This window comes from Pimephales promelas, chromosome 10, assembly GCF_988280905.1.
Source record: "Pimephales promelas chromosome 10, fPimPro1.hap1.1, whole genome shotgun sequence".
Lineage (NCBI taxonomy): Eukaryota > Metazoa > Chordata > Actinopteri > Cypriniformes > Leuciscidae > Pimephales > Pimephales promelas.
This window is the reverse complement of record NC_142778.1, coordinates 14,692,501-14,710,483: the sequence shown is the minus strand read 5'-3', so window position 1 is coordinate 14,710,483 and position 17,983 is coordinate 14,692,501. Positions and strand designations below refer to the sequence as shown.

The following is a 17,983-nucleotide window of genomic DNA, read 5'->3' as shown; positions in this document are numbered from 1 at the left end:
TAAATCACAGAATAAAATGTCTGTCATTAGTGATTTTGCTCTATCATGTACATTGAGGTATGTAAATATATATCACTATTGACACTTCAAAGTGATGAAATGCATGAATGAGAATATAAACAGCAGGATGTGCATAATGTTAAAATAATACACACTCAATTCATGTAAACACAGCTGGTTATGTCTTAGTGAAAGTAAACAGTTAGGTTTAAACCTGATGTGTATCGGTATAATAGATCCATGTGTTTGACCTTAAAGGAAACATATAATGAAAATCTGACTTTTTCAGGGGCGGTTTCCCGGACAGAGATTAAGCCTAGTCCTAGAATAAAATGGCTCTTTAAACCTGATTAACAGAAATCTGCTTTCTATGTCATGGCTTTAAATAGTCCTAGATTTAGTTTAATAAGCTGATTTCCTGGAGGAAGACTGCAGTTACTCCAGGACTAAATTGAGTCTTAAATTAAACCTACCAGGAGGCAGGTTTAACTTCAGATTAGCTTTGTGTTTTAAAGAAGACACCTGCATTACTTGGATACACACATACACACACATTCAGTACATATATTAATATATAATTTAAACATTTAATTATGTTTTAATTTTATCGGGTTTCTTGTTAAAATGTGATTAGTTCATGTTAAACTAACTTGAAATGGTCACTTCACTTTGACTTCACTTGTGTAACGATGATCGGCTGGATTGCCCTCGAATGCCATGAGAGGGCACTCCACTTCTGAACTGCTGTTCCCTGAACTGATTACGCACACACCTGTTTCCATTGATCACTCTCACACCTGCATCTAGTTCCACACGCAGCTCCACACACAGCAGACACAGCATAGGAGACGTGGCTAAATCACAATCCAAATACCAGGCAGGAGAACAGAGGCAGGTAGCAGACGACACGAGATCCAGGGAACAGGCAGAAGGTCAATGGGCAGGCAGCAGACAATCGAGGAGAAGAGGATTCAGCAAGGGTCATAAACACGGACGGGCAATCAAACTAAGAAACACTCAAAAGCAGACTTGGAATCAAGACTAGATATCAGACTGGATTACAGACTAGGAGACGCTAGGAGTTGAACACAACAGTGAATCATACCTTCATTCAAGACTTCGCAAAGAGTGATAGAGACAGTGAGGTATAAATGTGTGTGGAGCTGCGTGTGGAACTAGATGCAGGTGTGAGAGTGATCAATGGAAACAGGTGTGTGCGTAATCAGTTCAGGGAACAGCAGTTCAGAAGTGGAGTGCCCTCCCGATCATCGTTACATAACCCCCCCCCCCCCTCTAAGGAGCGGCTTCCAGATGCTCCAAAAACGATCCAGGCGGGGGGATGAGCGAAGGCGATCCTGGGGGAGGGACGGAGGGCCAGGCCCGTGCAGGGGAACGGGCTCAGGACATAGCCACGGCGGGCCTGGGCCGCATAGTGTAGGCAGACCTGACTGGGGAGGTGGCCAGGGTGGAGCAGGACGAGGCCAGGGCCAGGGCGGAGCAGGACGAGGCCAGGGCGGAGCAGGGCGAGGCAAGGGCCATGTCAACGTCGCCTCCATGGCCCCCACAGAGTACCTACTGCCCTCTCCCAAAAAATACTTGGGGAAATCTACGGGGGGAACCTCCGGACAGTAGATAGGCTCAGGAAACGCCTCCAGGAGCTTGAAAGCCGGCAGGGCGAGGAGTCTGGGCACGCTCACCGGGGCCAGGCGAACTGAACGAGTCCTCCTTCTCCTCCTCCTGGGGCGGCGCGTAACAGGGCTGGACAACTCGCTCACTTGAACTGGAGATTCAGCGCTCACTTGAACTGGAGATGCAGCGCTCACTTGAACTGGAGATTCAGCGCTCACTTGAACTGGAGATGCAGCGCTCACTTGAACTGGAGATGCAGCGCTCACTTGAACTGGAGATTCAGCGCTCACTTGAACTGGAGATGCAGCGCTCACTTGAACTGGAGATTCAGCGCTCACTTGAACTGGAGATGCAGCGCTCACTTGAACTGGAGATTCAGCGCTCACTTGAACTGGAGATGCAGCGCTCACTTGAACTGGAGATGCAGCGCTCACTTGAACTGGAGATGCAGCGCTCACTTGAACTGGAGATTCAGCGCTCACTTGAACTGGAGATGCAGCGCTCACTTGAACTGGAGATGCAGCGCTCACTTGAACTGGAGATTCAGCGCTCACTTGAACTGGAGATGCAGCGCTCACTTGAACTGGAGATTCAGCGCTCACTTGAACTGGAGATGCAGCGCTCACTTGAACTGGAGATTCAGCGCTCACTTGAACTGGAGATGCAGCGCTCACTTGAACTGGAGATGCAGCGCTCACTTGAACTGGAGATGCAGCGCTCACTTGAAGAGTGAGCAGACAGAGACTCAGGCATGTCGGTCTTGGCAGGAAGAAGCTCAGGCATTTCGTGAAAAAGCTCAGGCATGTCAAATAGATTCAGTGCAACATGAGTAGACCCTGGTTCGGTGAATGCTGAGGCGTCGTGGAGTTCCTTCCCCATCTTACCCACAGAGAGAGTAGAACCACTCAGTTGAAGGGCTGAATCAATATACTGCCTTGAAGTGCTGTCAGGCTCAGGGTTGGGCATCAATGAGTGGTTCAGATAACCCTCCACGGAAAAAGTTTGTTAAGCAATGAGTGCTCATAGACGTGTAATGAGAAAGTTCAACAAACTCTTCAACATACCAGTCAAGAGATCGAGCTTCTTGACGAAGTCGCATAATCTCAGCTCCTGTATCTGTGTTCAGCATCGCTGCGTGGGCTCGTCTTGATACTTTGCTGTCGAATATTCCCGGGAGAGCTTGCCCTGGAACTGGGATCGGCTCAGGGGTGAACACTGTGGAGACGGGTTGAGTCTGCGTAATCAGTTCAGGGAACAGCAGTTCAGAAGTGGAGTGCCCTCTCATGGCATTCGAGGGCAATCCAGCCGATCATCGTTACAACTTGATGTTTTAATTTTGAAATATGTTTCTAGTAAGTTAACCCAGTCATACATGACATTCACTTACAAACTTTACCGTTTTGGTGAAGTGTTGAGCCTGTGCTTGGAGCGAGGACCTGGTACAAAAAATTCAAGCTGTATAATTAATAAAGCAACCACTATGGTACAACTCTAGTTGAAAGTATTGCTTCTAGACTGTCAACACAAAACACCACATGTGTAAATTAATGTTTCAGTAAGTTTATGTAAAATCACAGGAATAAACAAGAAGCATTAATTATAGTTGTTTGAATAATTAAATGAAAACCATTCATTGTTAAAGAACACCATTGATTCTAGTTGTACATCGTTGATTTTGTGTAAGTATTTCGTTATATATATATATATATATATATACACACACACAAACAGATTTCCCGACATTTCTTCTCTTTTATTCCATAGCAGATTATTTAGCTTGCATAAAAATTATTTACACTTGTTAGTAAATTTTTTTTTGATTGCAGTCTTTTTCTGATGCCATTGTTTTCTTTGGATTTGCTTCTCAGTTCCATGCAATTTTAAGCTTTTCTTGGTTCATTCCATGTTTTATAGGCAACCTCTGTCATGCTAATTCAGATTAGCACAGTTGGTTTTAATTTAATCTGATTTATTTTAGTTCAGGACTCCATAGTCCAAGTGTAACTAATCTGTACTTAATCTGTGTTACAAAAAGCCATTTTTAAGACACGATTAACTATTCTAGATTAAGGCCTACTCAAGGCTTAATTTAAACCCTGTCCGGGAAACCGCCCCTCAGTGTTTAAGTGCTATAATCGGGTCCCCGGTGCATTTACCAACCCAGAAAATGTGAAAAGTGACAACCCAGTAACTTTGTTTTGGTAAGACTTTCTTTGCAAGCGTGTCAAAAGATCAGATTTCGCTCCCCTTCTGATGTAGGAAAGGGATCTTATTATAATATTACCGCCCCTTAATCTGCACGTTTCTACCCACTGAGCCGCCATTTGGTTTTTGCAAGCAGTTCTAACGCAATGGAAAAAGTTTGAGTAAAGCATGCAAACTGTTTTGTTGTTGGCTGCACAGATGATCACAGAACACTATTTGACAGAAAAATGTCACGGCTGTCTTATAAAGGCCTAAGGGAACTGTATTAAAGGGATAGTTCACTTTGAAATACATTTTTTGGTATGTTTTAGCTTACCTCAGGGGCATCCAAAATGTAGGTGTCTTTGTTTCCACAGTAGTTTCAATTTTGATATTTTTAGGTCAAACCGTTCTTGTCTGTCAGTCATATAATGCAGTGTATGGTCACCACCTCAAAGAGCATGCACAGAGAAGTCCAAATTAAAAATGATTTAATGACTCGGAAATGTAAGTACACATTGATGGCCTAAGACACGACACAAGTGGTTTGTGTGAGAAAACGAACAGTATTTATATAGTTTTTAACTCTGGTAACCACAGCCACAAACCACCTGCTCCCTCAGATCACTTGGATGTTGCTGTGGTTACAAGAGGTAAAAACTATATAAATACTGTTCGTTTTCTCAAACAAACCACTCGTTTCAAGACTGGATCACCCTTAGATCGGCCACCAAAGCAGACAAAAAGCTGTTCTGATTGTCTAAAAGATGCAGAACGCTCCAGATAGATTCTCAGCATTCTGACAGGGCAGAGAAGATCAACCTCCCCATCCTCGGCAGAAGGGTGAAGGGCTAATAATGTAATAACCTGTGCACTGAACGACGTTAAGAGCACTTTAGGTATATATCCATGCTTGGGTTTGAGGATTACTATGGAGTCATCTGGTCCAAACTCTAAACATGAAGGCCTCACTTGAGCAAGCCCGCAGATCTCCAACTCGCTTGATAGATGCCAGTACCAACAGGAGAGCAGTCTTTAGTGAGTAAGATCAGCCGACCTGAGCGGTTCCAAGGTCCCAAGGAGGCACAGAAGGAGATCAAGAGGAGTTAATCCTCCTAGCACCTTTTAGAAACCATACCACCAGGTCGTTTCTTCCTAGTGATTGGCCATCCACCAGAGCATGATGCGCGGATGGGGAGCGGCCCTTGTTCAATAGCTCCTGCAGGAAGAGAGTACCACAGATACCTCACATGACTCTGGGTCGATTTCTCAAGATTTCTCAACGATTTCTCAAGCTCCAATTGGAAAAACCGACCACTACAAAGCATATAAGCGTCGAGTAGACGGGGCCCTGGCTTCAGGGATAGTGTTTAAGACCTTCTCAGGAAGGTCCCTGGGTACCCGTTTAGGGGCCGTACATGAAGGGCCCCTAAGTCGGGTTGAGGATGCCATATTGTCATGTTGGCCTGTGTGAGAAGGACTTTCCTCATTGAAACAGGCCAAGGGATTGTGTCCGATAGCTGAACCAGCTCCGGAAAACACGGCCTGGATCGAGATGTGGGGAAAAGCATAAAGGGGCGGTTGAGCCAGAAATAGGCCAGCGCATCCCTGCTCTTCGAGAAGAACACTGTGCAGTGGGTGTTGGTTCCCGAGGCGAAAAGGTCGTCTTTGACCTCAACGAACACACTCATATCAGACTGAGTCCAGGGACCTCTTGTCAAGTCTAGTCTATTTATATAGCGCTATTCATAATATAGATTGCATCAAAGCAGCTTTACAGTATCAATCAAAATATAATAACAATGTTTGTTTCTTAGTGGAAACATATCCACGTTTGGTAGAGCTGATCAATGGTATTACTGATTGGTTAATTAATTTGAATATCTCTCAGGTGATCCAATGAAAAATAAAAATAAAAAATAAACCATGGGAGAACTCAGGCTCAGTTGGGGCGCAGTTCTCTTCTGGCGTTTATGAACACGAGTGCCGGATTTACAGTAACTGTAAGGTAAAAATGTATATGAATGAATCTTAACAGACTTTAAACACGAACCAGTGATGGACGCTAATGGCATTCACTTGCGCATTAAGAATTTGTTCTATAGTTATGTGCATTTGAATATGTGCGCAGGTTTGTAAAAAAAAAACGTGCCTGAACAAACTACTTGTCTTGTCTATAAATTTGATAAAGAATTTAGTTTTATTATCTCTTCGGGGTAGGTACGTGAAACGAAATTCACAATGCTTTATCTGTAGATTGGGAAAGGGATCATCCATAGGGAGAGGCTAGTTGGCACTTCAGCACTGCATTGTCATCGGGTCCAGGCTAAGCTCCTCGTCAGATCTGGATACGGCCTGGTCTAGGGGAGTGTTGCCCCATGAGAGCTTATCTGCACCCAGATTCTTAATGCCAGGGATATGTGCTGCTCTCAGAGAGATCAGATTAGTCTGGGCCCATAAGAGGTCTCTCGCCATGGCATGCAGGTAGCCTGACCTGATGCCACCCTGGTGATTTATGTAGGCATGTAGGCAGACTCAGATGTGGTGACCTTTTAGGTCTGACAGAAATGCTTTCAGGGCCAAACAAACCGCTTTCATTTCCAGACAGTCGATATGTAAGCTCTGCTCCGGGCTCAACCAGAGGTTTGGATGCGTCTGTAAAAACCCTTTCGCAAGTAACTTTGTGGGCGGATCCAGGCGCTGTTGCTATTTTCGCGGCGGGATAAATGCCTCAAATCTAAAAGCGGTTGGTCTGAAGTAGCTTCATTATTCATAGGTGTGGTTTGGGCGTAACGGAAATAAACCAATAAGAGTGTCATATCACATTCCCTTTAAGAGCATGATGAACGAGGTGCGCTTGTTCCATGGCGCAATTCTATTTTAACGGCGCATTTACGGCGCGCTTCAGCATCGGTTCACAGCCGAGGAGATCGATGTTCTCGTCAGGGCCGTGAAAGAAAGAGAAGGGACATTGGGGAGACAAACCCACCCAAATTAACTTCAGTTAAACATGCATATCATAATTTGGGTAAATGTGTAAGCTTTATGCCTATTTTCCCCATCGTCATGGACACAATAATGATTTCCCTCGTGTTTATATATTTTTCCTTATAATAATGTATCATTTGCAAAAAATAAAATGCATCTGTGTAGATGAGAGAATCATCTACAGTGTATGTGCGTTGTTCACTCTCTGTATTATGGCCAAGCATGCGCGCTTAAAATAGCATCTGAATGTAGCGCAACGCGCCACTGACTTTAGACCAGGTTTTTTCTGGTCATTGGCGCAATTGTTTTCTGGAACTGCAAAATATCACTAGGGATTGTTTGCGCCGACACACGCCTCCTTTGTGCGCCAACCCGCCCAGGGAGCGCAAGTTCATTTCCTAGTTTACCGACATGCGTCTGTGGAGGAAAAAAAACGTGCATGCAAAATAGGAATGATAAATGCGTCAGTGAATAAAGTCATTTGCGCCGGGTGCAAGATAGAGCCCCTTGTCTTCCTATTTCGGTTTACGGACATGATGCAACAACGCAAAGACAAATGATCTGAAAATGACATTTCCCACAAAATCGGAACGACAGCTCAAATTATAAATAATTTTTATAAGCTTAATGTTGCAAATCGGGCTACAGAGACTGATGTCTTATGTACATGCTAAATAACTGATTTTAGGGGGTTTTTTACCTTAAAAAAAGTTACTTACTGCAGCTTTAAGTATAACATTTTGAATATAGAAATATGCAATGATTTAAAAAAAAAAAGAAATAATACTTGAATTATTAAACTAATACAGCTAATAAGTGGCAATAAGTCACTGCCTTTGTCAATAGCCCATTTTACAAATACAATAGCCCAGTGTACAAATTTGCAATATGCAAAGTTGTAACATAACCAGTAAATTAATAGCCAGTAACCGTTATCTGCTATGATTGAACAATGCATAAGATTACAAGTATGAGTATGTGGGAGGTGAATATCACACATTTGCATTTGGGGAAAACAGCACTCTTGCTTGTGTGCACTCTTGATTGCATACACGAGCACCAATATCTTGAATTTTGGGGGCATTTTTGCCCCAAGCCCCATTATTTTCTGGCCCTGCTTTATTTAAATTTAATTTTACAGGCTGCTAAGAAACAACAACAGCTCATGTTAATCTGTTTCATCTTGTAAACCTAAATACACAAAAACCACAATGTTTAATTTGTGAAGTGTATCCATCACATATGAAAATGTAATGGATGTGAAGTAGAGATGCATGTTAGGAGTTATTAGACAACTATTCATGAGCTTTGATCAGGTCACTCACACTTGTGAAATGGTTGCAATGTAGAGCCCTGTTTAAAGTACGTTTCATAGATGAAAACATTTCATCATGCATATCAAATGAAGTAGATTTCACCTAGTCTCTGTTGAGTGTGCTCTACGTAGCACACAGAAAGGTCTGAAGGATGCTCCAATGCTTACCCTCACTGTCAAACGTCCGCTGGGTTGGGAGGCCTTTCTTCCGCTCCACATTCTGCAAAAAGGGATTGATTAGTTGTGCTTGGCAATGTTGACATTGTTTATCCTCATGATCTTTAATTAAAAAAAAAAAATCACAAAAATCAAATTTAATTTAAATAAAACAAGTGTGTGTGTGTGTGTGTGGGGGGGGGTCAAATTATCAAAAAAACATTAAATAATTGAAACAAACACAATAATTGGCACCCCTAAAATACTACACTCACAAAACTAGCCAGTATTCAAACATTGCTTGTTACTTAAAAAGAAAATGTTTGAAAATGCAATTACGTGGACAAGCCAATGAACATGCAATGGGCATGAGTTGCAGAATGAATCTGAATTCAAATGTGAGCGTGCGGCCACCTGCTTTGACTCTTTCCCATCATTCTATCTTCATAAAAGGAATGAACTGGTTTTATTGGGCTGTTAGATTCACTATAACAGTATGCTGTCATTGTTTATGATGCCCCGAAAATTCTGAAGGATGAAATTAAGTAATGAAAGCTTATTGTCACACGCAATATTTGACCCGTTAGATAGTTCTGCCTGACAAGGTTAATTTGAAGGGAGTGTTCACAGTCCTAAATAATATACATACACAAATACACATTCACACATAGTGCATCAATATTAAAAACGGTAAATTGGCAATACTGAAATTATACACTATTTAGTCTAAATTAATAATAAAAAAAATGAAACACTAAAATCAATTGTTTTAAATGTAATATATTACCATTATTATCACACTTGATGTTTTATTAACAAAGTTTGGGGACACTTTCAAATCGCCTATCCAATCAGCACAAGTGGAGGCCTATAATATACAGTATATCTATAGTCGACTCACCTATGTTCCTCAAAAGTTTTTTGCATCCCTTCACCACCCCCTCACTCGACTGGTAACTTATCCTAGCCAGGGATACGGGGGGAGTACTCTGGGTTCGGGACAAATTTCGAGCTCTTAGTCCTCCCCTTGGACAGCACGGAAAATATGCATAATTTTTACACTATCTGATTATTTGTAAGTGTGCACTCGTGAAACTGTGGTGATCGGGTGCGGGTATCTAAATCAGAGAAAATCATAGGTTTGGGTGGGTGGCAGGTGGATGATTTTTAACAGCGGATTTGTGTGAAGTTAGAGCTGATCCACGCATCTCTACTGTATACACACTCTCTCCTTCACATTATAACCACAAAATAAGAAGAACAAGTTTGTGTAATTTTTTCAATATTTAGTGTTCGACTCACTTTGCTCTTGGATGGACTCAGGTTAGACTGTCTCTGTTCAGCGACTCCTTTCAGCACAGGCTGGGACAGGCGTTTGGCCTTTGGGTCTAATGATAGAACTTCTATATCTACACCACTGCCCATTGCCTGACGATATGATTTGGAGCGCTGACCTCTTGTCAGTAGTCCTGCATTCTCATCTCCATCCAACCCATTATCCTGACTGGTGGAGAAAGAAGTCGTCTCAAACATGCTTCGCGGTCGGAAGGCACTTTTACCCCTGTCCATAAACTTTTGAGAGGGCTTGCTAAAGCGTGTTTCGGAGACCAGACCCCTGGGGATGATCTGCTGGGTGCCCATCTTATGCGCTGCAGGACTGTGGGTGCTCAGTGTTACTGGGGAAGGGGTCTGCTTGCCCTCCGAGCCCTGAGATGACCCTGAACTCTGCCGCTGCAACAGGACGTCCCCTGGCCTTTCAGTGGAGGATGGGCTGCAGGGTGTTGGGGGGTCTGAGGGAAGGCTATTGTTGGAGGATATGGAGGGGATGCTGGAGGTGGAACTGTGAAGCGGGGAGCTGCGGTAGCCAATGGGAGATCCATGGACATCCTGCGATTGGCGTGAAAGTGTGGAATTTTGAGGTAACATGTTTGAGGTGACATGTTTTGGTGAAACTGTGTCTGGAGGTGAAGACACATCCCCAAAAACAATTTGATCCCTTTGAGAGGTGAGGGTGAACTGACTGGAGAGACGTTTCAGGGGCTCTGTTATGTCATGCCAAACACTGAGTCCTCCATTCCCATTCTTGGTGGGCAACAGAGGTGTTTTAGGGGAAGAAATAGTGTCTTCATTCTTATCATCCGATTTAGTAAAGTTTGACAGAGAGAACCTTCCGTTTGATAAATATCCAATACTGATGCTCCGGACCACCCTAGTCTTCCTTGTGGGTTTGTTGAGAGTGTGTTTCAGTACTGTAGTGTTTGACACAGTGGTGCTGATCTTTTCAGCCGGCTGGGTGAGCGTGAACATGCACTTATCATCCACAGGAAAGTCTGTCATAAGAACTCCATCTGTTTGGTAACTGTGAGGTCTGGGCTTGTGCTTCTTGTCATTTTCGCAGTGTCTTTTCCAGAGAGGAGTGATATTGTTGTTGGAGAGATCTACTTCGTTGCCAAGATCCATAATGTGTCCACTCATAATCACTCAGCAATCATTCTGACCTTTGTCTGAACAGAGAAAGAGAGAGGGCAAAGTTGCATGAGTGGAAGTTGAACTATGCCCTGAAAGTTATACAGATCGTTTAATAATGGCAACCAAAAGAGATGGTTCACTCCAATAAATAAATGAAAAATAAACATGCATTACTACTCTCATATTGTTCCAAACTTGTATGAATAGGCTACTTAAAAGGAACAAAATTATATTTTAGTCTTAGTCACCATTCACTTTTGTATTGGGAAAAGATTAATCGCAATCAATTGATCTTTATTCGATCTAACATCTCTTTTCGTGTTTTACTGAAGAAATGTCATAGAATTTGGAGAAAATGTAAATAGTATTTATTTCATATGGGTGAAATTGAATTGTGTGCGAGGTTTTGCGACTCAAATCCACGATTATACATTTCAACAAGTTTTTACTACTTCTGAATCTTGTAATGAAAAATATTGTAACGTTGTATCAATTCCCGTCATCCTCTGTAATCGCTCTTGTTAATAGCACTAGCGCACAAAAACAACACACATTGCTCGCGCAAAAACTTTGCAAGATTTATAGAAAAGAAATGCAGCATACCTCTGTGTGAAGATTAACTATAAGTTTTTCAGGCCGTATGAACTATTAATTCCATTGTGCTCTAAACTGCAGAAAGTCTACGTTGTTTATTTGTCGTCACAAGGTGTGTTGTCAGATTGAGACTGTAGTACTGCAGTAAGTGAATCTTGAGCAGGGAGGGCACAAGAGTTCCCAAGTTCACGTGACGTCATGTGCTCGAGGATTGAGCTAGCGTGTGAGTGTCCCAATATTGTTGGCCTCAATTTAGATACGCTCAGTGAACTCTGATCGAGGGGAATAGTAACCGGAAATCTTACTATTTTCATATTTTCACTAATTTTTTGTGTATTGTTTGGTGATGAAATAGAGATCATCTGATGCGGCGGCGTACGTCGTGTATTACAGTGAATATAGCGCCATCATGTGGTGTTTGGCTATTTTTGCAATGTTTTCAAAGATTGAGGGTGTATGGCAGGCATATTGACATATGATTATATGACATATGACTATACACGAATATATTCTGGATAGCAAGGTATTTTGATGAATCATAATTATAATTTAACTAGTCAAAATAATAATTAGAAGTAATGATTAAGCAATTCTAAGTGGGCAAGAAAAATCAGATTATATCTCTAAAGAGGATAGACTATTCAATATCTGTAATTACGTTAGTATCTTGACGCGTCGTTCATACGCAAATGTAATATTTCATTTTGACTATTTAAAATGATATTTTCAGATCTGAATTTTACCTGCTACTATGGCAAGCCAATGTAGCATTAGTAATATCTCTGGCTGTACTAGTATGGCAAGCCGTTTTGACTTTAACTCATTCCCAGTAGGGGTTGAACCACTTCAGATTTTTTGAAGTCGACATTTCGAAAGTCGAGTTGACATCGTCGACTATCCACTCCATTTACATCTGGAAGATGTATTTTTAAGAGTGTTTGCTCATCTGCAAGACGTCTTTTCCTGCAGATGTCAAATAGATGTTTAGAAGATGTCTCTAAGATGTAATGATTTAGAATGCATGTTAAACTGACATCTTATAAACGTCTATTTGACATCTGACAGGAAACGTCCTATAGACGTCTTGCAGATGAGCAAACACTCTTAAAAATACGTCTTCCAGATGTAAATAGGATCAAATACCCTTGTGCTATCTGGGATAAGCCTGAACCTTGAGCTGAGACTCGAAAGTAGGTTGCCTCCTATACATAACAGCTTATTTTTATCAGTTCTTTTGGAGATTTCTGTAAGAAATATAACTTTATAGTTGCTTCGTCGACCAAAACGCAAGCGGATCTAGCTAGACCGGAAACAAAACAACAGGCACGACGCTGCACACACTTGTTTAGGCTTGCGAGTCGGGCAAATAGTAGGTTAACATTAAGTTTTGAGTAGATGACGAGCATGAGACGCCGAAATGGATGCCAATAAGTGTAGTGCAGCGTTAAAAGGTGGTGTAATTCCATACTTACTCCACTAGAGTGCATGCTAAAAATAAACAACTAGCTGCACACCAACTGACTGAGGCCATGAGTAAGGTATCCATTTGGCTAATTAATTCATGCTTACACTTGAACATAAGTAAAACATTCTGTATGTATTTTGCAAAACAAACTACTGTGACTTATGACCCTGAGGTAATTGGCTATATGCATGCATAAGTTCCGCATATGACACAAGGCTGCTTTTCAGTTTCCGCTGGGGAGATTTAAAGCGGAGGAAAACCTAGGAAAACGGGATTATGGCAGAGTCTTCAAAATTTACTGTCTTCCCGTCTTTGAAACAAAACTTTAATATGTTTAGATGTCATTTTATATATAGTTATGTTTATTTAATATAATATATGTTTATTTCATATAATAAACAAAGAAGCATAAACAAAATGATGGGTGTCTGTTTTGTCTGTTCTTTTGACTGATGTTTCTTTAGTATAGCCATAGAGTATGAAAACCAAAATAAATTTTCGGTATAGCATTGGCGGAAGTAATCCAGCATCCTTAGACCTTTTCTTCAACGGAAATACCGCCATAGAGCCCATTGTCAACCAAGAGAAGATTAGAGTGGTACCTGCCTTTAAATATCTGGGAATCATCCTAGACTCACAAATATCTTTTAAGAAGCATACAAAAAGCCAATATTGTTAAATTTAACATGGCAAATTTCAAAGATATAAGATCTTATCTATTAATGAAGGCCACAAAGCTCTTCTTGTATGCAATGATATTTTCGCATTTTTCTTACTGTTTAACTAGCTGGTCTCAAGCAAACAAAACAACATTGAACCATTGGAGTCACTTTATAAACAGGCATTAAAGACACTGGACCGTAAGGGAAATAGCTATCATCATTGTCACATAATCAAAAAACACAATAGCTGTGTCCCAATGTGAAGGCTGCGGAGGATATTCCCAGGTTTGTCTCTCACTATTTGAATGAACTGCCACCAGTGACATTTACTAACATGGATGTCTCGACCTTACTTGGGAAAATGGAACAGTTGTCTGCTGAGGTCTGCACCCTGAAACGTGCGGTGCAGCTACAGGCTGATGTTGGCGAAGATTTTCGTGCCATTACAATGGAAATGAATCGCCATGTGGGTGTATTCCCAGTGTAGGATCCATACACTGGGTTTTGTTTGGGCTTTTATTATGTTTTCTCTTTTTCTTGCACTGTTGTGTACATGCATGCGCATGGTGACGTCATTGGTTACTGTGGGTGTGACCGGGGGTGTGGTGTCTGTATTAAGGTGTGAGTGTGCTCACCTGTGTGCAAGCTTGGGTTTGGATCATGGCTGCAGGGTGAGCATGAGGAGAAACTTTCTGTTGACTGTCTCCACTGGCTTTACCACTGTTGTTCCCATCATCATCATCATCATCATCATCATCATCATCATCACTAACATCCTTTACTGATGTCTCTGAGGTACCTTTGCACTGCTTACAACATGCATCGCTCAAAGTAAGTGATCGGTATCACACCGGAGACAACGGTGGCCGAGAGAGCTCACCGCGCTGCAACCTGATGAAGACGCATGCAAATACAAAAAAACATTTGCAAATTAAGAAAAACATCTTCATCAGTTCCACAACACACGTGTGCTCCAAGTACTCACAACACAACCAAATACAGAAACGCACTGCAAATAACACGGTCCACAACGGAAATGTTTCTGGGGAACCAAATAAGTGACGGACCCAACTGGGACGTGGTCATAGCATACACAGGATGTGATTACAGCAAAAAACCTTTATTGACAAGAAGTCAAAGCCTATATTTTTTTATAAATAAACTATACTATTAAAATAATATTGTATATATAAATAATATTATAACTTTTTATAGTTCGTCTACTCCTTACTTACTCAAAATTCTACTTTATTTTATTTAATTTCTTTTGACTTTTCCCCCGCAAAACACAGAGATTCAAATTATTATGACATACAACTTGTGTACAATATACAACATGTGTTAACAATATGTTCAATGTCATCACAATACAAATGAGAAAAGAACAATGATCTGAAAACTAAACTAAATAAAAAAAGATTTAGAAGAACATGAAGGCAAGATATTAATCTATACATCAGTTACACTATACAAATGTCACGCGGTGGGTGCAGGCAGAAGAACAGGCGGATTCCAAAGAGCTCCAATATAAAGGTTTAATACAAATAATCCAAAGACAGGCAGGCAGAACATAGAGTAACATTCACATTGACCGACAAACACAGACTGGAGGAGAGAGAACTAAATACACAGGGGAATCAAACTAAACGAGGTGCAAACAGGTGAGAATGATGATGACAGGACGAGGAACAGGTGGCTGATTGGGGAGTGAGTCCGGGAGTAGAAACAAAAGGATCCGGGGAGGTGTGGTGCAGATGACGGGACACACTGGTGAGGACGACAGACTGTGACATCACTCCCCCCCCCTGGTAGGCGTGGCCTCACGCCGTAACATCAATGGGGAGGGGGGGTGGGCGCCCTGGAGGCTGTGGAGGGCGTGGTCAGAAGGGAGAAGCCCCCCCCCAGGGCGGAGCAGGATGAGGGCGAGGCCAGGGCGGAGCAGGATGAGGGCGAGGCCAGGGCGGAGAAGGATGAGGGCGAGGCCAGGGCGGAGCAGGATGAGGGCGAGGCCAGGGCGGAGAAGGATGAGGGCGAGGCCAGGGCGGAGCAGGCTGAGGGCGAGACCAGGGCGGAGCAGGCTGAGGGCGAGACCAGGGCGGAGCAGGCTGAGGGCGAGACCAGGGCGGAGCAGGCTGAGGGCGTGGCCAGGGCAGAGCAGGCTGAGGGCGAGGCCAGGGCGGAGCAGGATGAGGGCGAGGCCAGGGCGGAGCAGGATGAGGGCGAGGCCAGGGAGGAGCAGGCTGAGGGCGAGACCAGGGCGGAGCAGGCTGAGGGCGAGACCAGGGCGGAGCAGGCTGAGGGCGTGGCCAGGGCGGAGCAGGCTGAGGGCGAGACCAGGGCGGAGCAGATGGAGGGAGGACCCCTGGTGGAGCCGATGGAACTGGGGCTGACGACACCAGGGGCCGACTGACAGGGGCGGAGCAGATGGGAGAGGAGACCAGGGTGAAGCTGAGGGACAGACGACATAGGGTGCTGAGGAGGGACCGAGGGACCATGGTGACACCGTAGGCTCTGGTGACTGAAGTGACGACAGGGGCACAGAGGGACACGGTGAGGTCAGAGGGCGTGAGGGCTGACGGGTGACTGGAGGGAGTGAGGAGTCCGACAGAACCGGGGGGGGTGACATGACGGGGCGCAGCCAGAGGAAGGAAGTCCAAAGGGAGGATGACGAGGGAGCGCAGGGAATCCGGAGGGTCGAAGGAGCCTGGCCGAGGTGGTGGACTGAGGGGCCAAGGAGGGGCTGAGGGAGGTAGGAGCCACGGGGGAGCCAATGGGACCGGGGGCCGAGGAAGTGTCCAGAAGGAGGAGGTGTGAGGCGAAGGCCGGGGATCCACCGACCAGACTGGGTCAGGGGAGCTGGCAGACGGAGGGGCTGACGGATGCATGATGGGAGGAGGTGGGAGAGGGAGGCTGGGTGGGATCCTGGTCTCTGGGGCAGGCTGGACGATCTCTGGCGCTGGCTGGACGGTCTCTGGCGCTGGCTGGACGGTCTCTGGGGCAGGCTGGACGGTCTCTGGGGCAGGCTGGACGGTCTCTGGCGCTGGCTGGACGGTCTCTGGCGCTGGCTGGACGGTCTCTGGCGCTGGCTGGACGGTCTCTGGGGCTGGCTGGACGGTCTGGACGGGGCTGGTCGGAACCAGCGAAGAGGAGAGCTTGGGCTCGGCGGGGCTGGACGGAACCAGCGGAGAGTAGAGCGCGGGCTCGGTGAGGCTGGACGGAACCAGCGGAGAAGAGAGCTCGGGCTCGGCGGGGCTGGACGGGACCAGCGGAGAAGGGAGCTCGGGTTCGGCGAGGCTGGACGGAACCAGCGGAGAGGAGAGCTCGAACTCGGCGGAGCTGGACGGAACCAGCGGAGAGGAGAGCTCGAGCTTTGCAGGGCTGACGGTGAGCGCAGGCTTTGGGGGGATCAGAATCAAGCGAGGCCGCTGAATCGGGTAGATTATCCCCCGAAAAAGTCACTGCGGTCATGTTGCAGTTGGGTCGGTCAATCTGTCACGCGGTGGGTGCAGGCAGAAGAACAGGCGGATTCCAAAGAGCTCCAATATAAAGGTTTAATACAAATAATCCAAAGACAGGCAGGCAGAACATAGAGTAACATTCACATTGACCGACAAACACAGACTGGAGGAGAGAGAACTAAATACACAGGGGAATCAAACTAAACGAGGTGCAAACAGGTGAGAATGATGATGACAGGACGAGGAACAGGTGGCTGATTGGGGAGTGAGTCCGGGAGTAGAAACAAAAGGATCCGGGGAGGTGTGGTGCAGATGACGGGACACACTGGTGAGGACGACAGACTGTGACAACAAATAGTTTCATTTTATGTTTAAATTTTCAATAGAAAAGTTTCCTAAAAATGTTAGGTAATGTATGGCACTGACATACAGATATATAAAACGGATATTTTAAAAGACTTTTATAAAGTAAAAATAAAAAATAAATTGTTTATTTGCAACCGTTTAATCATTATATTTCTGTTGTCAGAACAGCTATACAGCTGATGGACAAAGTGCTGCGCTGTCACAGGAACATCCTAGGTAAAAATAATACATTATTAAGTTGGCTTGAGAAAGCCAACTTACTGAAATCCTATTTAAACTTATTATTATTATTATTAAGTTGGCTTGAGAAAGCCAACTTACTGAAATCCTATTTAAACATATTATTATTATTCTTCTTACTCAAAATTTTCTGACTGCTACTCCTCCTAGAGCTTTAACTCTACAAACTCCAAACTCGGGTCAGACCTTCAGACTGTTCTGACTCGAGTTGCTATATCTTTTTAGACTGATTCGACTTTCAGATTTCTTAAAAATTAATATTAAAAACCATAAAAATCCCATTGACTTTCATTGCAGCATGGTCAAAATGAGCCAAGACTACGGTGGCCCAATAGCGTACAACAAAAACTCAAATCTAAATTCCCTGAAGCCCTAGACTCAATTAAACTACCATTCTATATGAACTAATGAACTTTATCTATCTATCCATCCATCCATCCATCCATCCATCCATCCA

General features: G+C 43.9%; 1 protein-coding gene across 1 annotated transcript in view; it reads right to left on the bottom strand.

Moving 5' to 3' along the window:
* LOC120486021 (rho guanine nucleotide exchange factor 26) overlaps nucleotides 1–11,493 on the bottom strand; it is a 134,875-nt gene extending 123,382 nt beyond the window's left edge. The window contains 3 exon segments of the mRNA XM_039681860.2: nucleotides 8,285–8,336; nucleotides 9,575–10,776; nucleotides 11,345–11,493. Of these exon segments, the coding sequence (XP_039537794.2) occupies nucleotides 8,285–8,336; nucleotides 9,575–10,747 (1,225 nt within the window). The 5' untranslated portion in view covers nucleotides 10,748–10,776; nucleotides 11,345–11,493.
* Between the last annotated feature and the right edge of the window lie 6,490 nt (nucleotides 11,494–17,983).